The following is a 6,500-nucleotide window of genomic DNA, read 5'->3' on the forward strand; positions in this document are numbered from 1 at the left end:
ATGCTAAAAAAAACACCACACACAAAAAACACCATTTTCCTTGGAGGGGGTCTATAAAGACACAAATGAGCCGGTTTGGTGACTTTACCCATGCATAAAGTCCGGACCTCAACCTGACAAAAACATTTGGCATTTAGAGCCTCTCATCTAACATCAGTGACTGACGACTGGAATGGTAGAACATTCCCATCGACAGTCTCCGAAACGTGGAAACCCTTCCAGAGGAGATGAAACTGGTAAAAACTGCAAACCCGTCCATCCATCCATCCATCCATCCATCCATCCATCCATCCATCCATCCATCCATCCATCCATCCATCCATCCATGCATCCATCCTCTGAACCCGCTGAATCCTTTTCAGGGTCTCTGGGTTGCTGGAGCCAGCCCAGCTAGTTGGGCGTAGGCAGGGTTCACCCTGATCATGTCACCAGGGCAGTAGACACACTCACATGCACACCTAGGGGCAACTAAGAGATGAACTGCAAACCCCAATGGGGCAAATAAGCAATAAAGACCACATTTAACAAGTTTGAACTGAAAAGTTTTGAACAGCCCTCGAGGATTGATTTAAGGTCTTCTTTAATTGATTGTGAATCCGCTAATTGGACCAACGCTACAGGATCACATCCCCTTTTCGGCCAACAGAGGATTTCTTGTATTGTGCGTTAAGCTACAACTTCAGGGATTAAATGGAAGCACATGATGGTTCAACCCCGTGACTTGTCAGGGAGCCTGCTCATGGACTCATTTCCTCTCCCCTCTTTTCTTCTTTCCCTCCTCTCCTGACGCACGCGGCGCAGCGCTCTGCCTCCCCGCGGCGCGCGCCATGGCCTCCCCGCGCCTGGAGACGTTCTGCTGCCCGAACCGAGACGCCGCCACGGGGTTCGTGGTGAACTTCCAGTCGGTCCTGTTCGGTGCTTTGAGTCTGGGGAGCGCCGCTCTGAGTCTCATCTTCGCCGTTGTGCAAATTCTGCCGAAACGGAAAGGGTACCGCAGGCTCGGGCAGTATCCTCTGCCGCGACCCGCCTCCTCATCACGGATCCTCTTCATCATCAGCGTCTGCGACATTCTGGGATGCGCAGGTAAACAAAGCTGCAGCCCACTTTTATTTACTTGTTTATTCACCAGGCGGAATCATAAACACTTCCAGTTAACCTCTTTGTTGCATTAATTAAAAAAAACAACTTCATTAAACCAAACTTTTGAAACAAACTTTAAATCCAGCTGTCCATGTGTTGCAACAGACGATCTTTGAATAAATCGTCTATTCTTAACGAGGCATCACTTTGACATTTTTTTCTGACAACAGGTGAAGTCACGTGTTTCTACAGTTGGAGGCACATTTGTGAATGAAAGACTGCACCAGCAGTGGGGGGGCATCCTACCTTTTTACTAGTTTTGTGGAGGAAATGGAAACACCCCTGTAAATATTTTCCTAAAAAGCACTCTCAACAGCTGGAAGCTCCTATTTCCGTGATGTAAATGCATCATTAAAAGGACTCCCTAGCTGAAAATAATGAAGTTCTTAATATAGAGGCTACAAAAACATTCCACGTGTTAATAAAAGCCAGAATCCTCCGTAGATGTTCCCCCCCTTTTTTTCCCCTCCATCTATAAAAACAAAAATACTGGAGGGTTTTTTTGTTTTGTTTTTCCAGGCATCATCATCAGATCAGCTGTGTGGCTGGGACTCCCCAACTTCATCAGCAGCATCTCTGTGGCCAACAACACGGACGTGCTGCCGGAAGTCTTCTGCGTTGGCAGTGCAGTACGTACCTCCTTTGCTCCTCTCCTTTTCAGCCGCATCACGCCTCTGCATCACGACACGCGATGACCTCCTGCAGCCGTGCAGGGTTCCCGTCTGGAGGAGGTCATTGCGCTCCGATAACCTCGATGAACCGTGAACTTAAGCGCGATGATCTGCCTTACAGATGTGGATCCAGCTGTTTTTCAGCGCCTCCTTCTGGTGGACGTTCTGCTACGCCGTGGATGTCTTCCTGGTGGTGAAAACGTCTGCAGGGATCAGGTTCTCTTCCTCTTCGTCAAGATGAAGCACAAAACCGACATATTTTGTACAAAATCATTCACTGAAACTATATTACTAATATCTAATTATGCTGTGAGTTAAAAGAGCAGCAGCATGAGCGGAGAGCCCCGGTCTCATGACTTTTACCCCCCTCCCTCCATCAGCACCATTGTCCTTTACCACATGATTACATGGGGCCTGGCTGTGCTGCTGTGCGTGGAGGGCGTGGCCATGCTCTACTACCCGTCCATTTCAGAGTGAGACACTTTCCTTGAAACGTGTAGGCATTTGGTTTGATGCGAGTTTGAGCATCAGCAGATCTAAACTCTTGTCTCGCTCTCTTGTGTGCAGTTGCGAACAAGGCCTCCAGCACGCCATTCCTCACTACGTCACCACGTACGCGCCGATGCTGCTCGTCCTCACGGCTAACCCCGTCTTCTTCAGCAGGACCGTCTCTGCAGGTCCGTCCGGAACGTTTCAGTCCTGGCGACACCGGTGACACTCGCGCAGAGACTTGTGAAGATGTGCATCCTTCTTGTTTCCATAGTAACGTCCTTACTGAAGGGACGACAAGGAATCTACACGGAAAATGAGAGGCGGCTGGCCAATGAGATAAAGATCCGCTTCTTTAAAATCATGCTGGTGTTCTTTGTTTGGTAAGTTGGTGGCTGAACTCCCTCACTACCCCTAAAAGACTATTTAGTGTTAGTCACCCACCTTCTGAAGTCAAAACTTAATTCATACGAACATTTTACAAAGACTATTTATGAATCTACTGGGTTCTGATGAAGAAAACTTGGATGATGAATAACAAATTTGATTTAAATGCATTTTTTTTAAATGGCAAATTGTTAATATGCAATGCATTGTGGTTTATATTTGCAAAATTTGTTGAGCATGCATGCACACTGGTTTTTTCACAGAGACTTCCAAGAAATGTTCAGGGCTTCAGAATTTGAAAAAGTAAATTTGGACCAACCAGTGTCTTTTGCAGCCTCAGGCTAAAGCCCAGCTCTTCTCCAAAACGAACCCCTCCCCAAAGTGAATGCAGTGAATGCACATCCGCATGGATGGCTGCAATGAAATGAACAAAAACAAGACCAATGTGGTGACACGCATCCTGTGTGTCTACACAAAAGGAAGCATCACTCCAAATTGGTTTCAATCTCTACTTTGCAATTAATAAATAAGCAAAAAATGTATTCTTATTCAGTTTTTGTACTTTTTTAAGCTATCTTTATGTTTCATTGTCCCACTCCGATCATCTTTGATCTATTTTAAAAGCGTTCCCATTGTCTTTTGATTATACTGTTTATCGCCCAAATCCTTTTTTGTCGCAGTAGGAAGTTTTTTTTTTGTTTTTTTAGAAATTCACCTTTGAGTTGGGGGCCAAACCCTGAACCCGCCTGCTCGCCCTGCCTTCCCCCCCATGTTGCTCTTTTTCGAATACCATTTTTTTCATCCACTCCCGATTCACCACAATTTAAATTAAGTCAGAAAACGCAATTCTAATCCTAATTTTCTTTATACATGTCCTCCATCATCATACCAAAAGCACAACTTTTATTCTGAGGGGCCTCAAGTGTTTATATTTCAAAAAGAAATGATTAGAAATGTTGGTTCTTCTGCCGTTTGTCAGCTGGGCGCCAAACATCATCAACGAGAGCCTCCTCTTCTACCTGGAGATGCAGGTGGACATCAACGACAGCAGCTTGAGGGACATCAGGAACGCGGCCCTCACCACCTGGTTTATCATGGTGGGTTAATAGAGCGGCGTGTGCGTCCGTCCAAAAGCAAAAACCTCATCCTTGTCACCCCGTTCCCCTCCTCCAGGGCATCCTGAACCCCATGCAGGCGTTCCTCAACACGCTGGCGTTCCACGGCTGGACGGGCCTGGACGTGGACCTGAGCCTGCAGCAGAGCAGGGAGCTGGCCTGGGACTCTGGCTCCACCTCCGTACCGAACACAGCCGGCCAGCACCCCACGGCGGGAACGACTCTGCTCTACCAGAGCCACGTTCAGGAAGCCCAGAAAGGCATGATGGGAAATGGACAGCAGCACTCCGACGCCATCAGCGTGCTCTCAGAAGGTAACTGGCTTTCCAATGGTGGCAGCAGTTCTCCGGTCTATCAGGGGTGGTGACGTTAAGCACCAGCGACCAATCACTCTGTCGGACACTCCCACAACGTTACAAGAGGTTGATCAGAACAGACAAACATCTGGGAAGCATTTTATGTTTACAAAGATTTTCCAAACATCTGTTTTTACGTAACGCCGCTCAGATCCTTTGATCCGGGATCCATGTATTTTCCAAAAGAAACCAACTAAACGGATGATCGCTGCTGCTGCCACTCTGATGAGCGTCTGACCCCCACAATCCTCAGATATGCTAATGATCGTGTGATCTAATTAACGATGCAGCTAACCGCGTTTGCACCCCGTGACCTTTCGTTCAGGGCGCCGAGTCATTACACAAAGCTGTTAGTGTCATCATTTACAGATAATCAGATGGTAATGAGAGCAGAGGGAAAGCATTAATTATGCACGACAACCAGGGGAGGGACTCCAGCATGAAAAAGGAGAAGAAAACAGGCTCTTTCAGATGGAAGGAAAACATTCCAGCATCAATTTAGATCATTTTCTCTGTGCAAAAAAACCCCAAGAAGATCTTAGAATTGGTGGGGCAGTGGTTCAAATCCCTGCTGGGTCTTCTGTGTGGGAAGTTTTCATGTTCTCCTCGTCTTCTTCGGCGTCCTCCAAAAACATGCTTCATAGGATCATTGGTGTCTCTAAACAGTGGTGGACTTGGCATTTTAGGGGCCCCGGGCGAACAATCACACGGGGCCCTCTTCAATTGGCTGTATTAATCTTTTTTTTTTTTTTTTAATCCTACCTACGGTAAAACATTTGTCAAATAATGTCTCCCCCTGTCCACTTTTAGACAGCCTCCGTGTGAAAAAACATTTTGTTTTGATATACATTTAAAAAAGTAAAATCACATTTAAATGTATTTTATTTACATTATTTCTACTTGGATAAAATGTGTTGAATGTGCCTATTTGTTACACACTCGTTGTCTAGTAGGGACACTTTTGTGCGACATCAGGGGACACGCGCCTTCGCCCAACTGGCTCCAGTGGATTTGTGGATTTAAAAAATGCAAGGATCTCTCCGTTTTGGTCTCATTTCAGACACGTGGCCTCTTTATTTTCTGCTTAAACATGTAACTTATTTTTATATGAAACTGGTTCAGACATGGGTTCTTGTTCTTTTTTTTTCCCATCAATGAAACTGACAATAAAAGTTATTCCTTTTAAGGACTAATGGTGTTTATTTACCTTTTTTTGTGGTAATTTTGAGGGATAAAAATGCTTTATCGCATGCATCTTTATAACAAATATTCTAGATTTGTAGTAAAGATGTGCAGCGACTCTCAGTAATCTACCCCCCTATTTTGTGTCTTGCTAGGTTCAGACTCTAGTACAGTTGAAATCCACATTTCCAGCGAGCTGCGAGACAGTGGGGATGTAGACGCAGACGGGGAGTCCTTGGGAAACTCTGTAAGGCGCTAGCCGGGCTCGCCAACAAGCCGCCGTCCTCCACCTCAGCCTCACAGCCTTTAAAAAAAAAAAGAGTCACTTTCCTGGGATTTCTGAGCTGCGTTTACAGTATGGAGCCCCAACAGTTCCACTAAGGAACTTTAGAAAACAAAAACATTTAGATTACAGATAAATACCTGCTGCAAATTATTGATTGTATTTGAAAACTGGACTGAGTGACCCCCCCTCCTCCATCGCTGGCTCCAAGAAACCAAAATCCCATAGACTTTTATTGTGAAATAATCATCAGATAGTCATTCTTTTTGTCAGATTAACCAGTTAATAGTACAAAATAAGTTTTTTTTTAATCAAAAATGTTAGCCAAATTTTTTTTTACTATTTATACAAAAATACTTTGCATAGAAACAGTTTAAAAACAATCTCTTGTGCATTTAAGATGGCTGATCTTTGTCTTTTATTTTGTAAGCACTTGGTTTTTCCATCTTGTGTAAACATAATAGCATGTGGGCACAAATAAGTGACTTTTTTCCCACTTTGTGCACAGAAAACAGTTGATCTTTAGTACCAGATAAACCTTCTAAAAAGCAGATCCTTTTCAAAATGACACCAGATTTAAACAAATTAAATAAAAGGGGACTCCGTGCTACCATACTGTGTTTTAAATGTCAACTATTTGACAGAATAGGCGCAGAAAGAAAGCGTGACATCGTCCTTCGTTTCTGACATTTACGTTTTCCTGTCAATGAGATCCATTTGTTTTGGAAAATGCACTTTTGCTCTTCACCTTGTAAACACTAGTTTTGTTTGTTGAACTGAGGTGATGTTTTTGTCCCATCTTGTATTCTTGTATTAAACCTTTTGTGTCAAAATAAAAGCCTTGTAAATTTGCTGTTGAGTGCAAAAATAATAATCC

The 6,500-nt window shown here is 44.4% G+C and overlaps 1 protein-coding gene across 1 annotated transcript; it reads left to right on the plus strand.

Moving 5' to 3' along the window:
* The first annotated feature begins 370 nt into the window (after window positions 1-370).
* On the plus strand, window positions 371-6,475 carry gpr143 (G protein-coupled receptor 143). Its single transcript, XM_023950508.1, has 9 exons — window positions 371-1,083; window positions 1,660-1,769; window positions 1,933-2,027; window positions 2,192-2,284; window positions 2,379-2,488; window positions 2,575-2,683; window positions 3,667-3,784; window positions 3,861-4,116; window positions 5,496-6,475. The coding sequence occupies exons 1-9, from the start codon at window positions 828-830 to the stop codon at window positions 5,597-5,599; spliced, it is 1,251 nt and encodes a 416-aa protein (XP_023806276.1). The 5' UTR covers window positions 371-827; the 3' UTR covers window positions 5,600-6,475.
* The last annotated feature ends 25 nt before the right edge of the window (window positions 6,476-6,500 follow it).

This window comes from Oryzias latipes, chromosome 21, assembly GCF_002234675.1.
Source record: "Oryzias latipes chromosome 21, ASM223467v1".
NCBI classification, from domain to species: domain Eukaryota; kingdom Metazoa; phylum Chordata; class Actinopteri; order Beloniformes; family Adrianichthyidae; genus Oryzias; species Oryzias latipes.

Excerpts from the sequence above, each read along its gene's own strand:
- gpr143 (XM_023950508.1), top strand. The coding sequence starts at position 828 with ATGGCCTCCCCGCGCCTGGAGACGTTCTGCTGCCCGAACCGAGACGCC. Across the intron at positions 1,770-1,932 it reads TCTTCTGCGTTGGCAGTGCA|ATGTGGATCCAGCTGTTTTT; the intron begins GTACGTACCTCC and ends TCTGCCTTACAG. Across the intron at positions 2,285-2,378 it reads TACTACCCGTCCATTTCAGA|TTGCGAACAAGGCCTCCAGC; the intron begins GTGAGACACTTT and ends TCTTGTGTGCAG.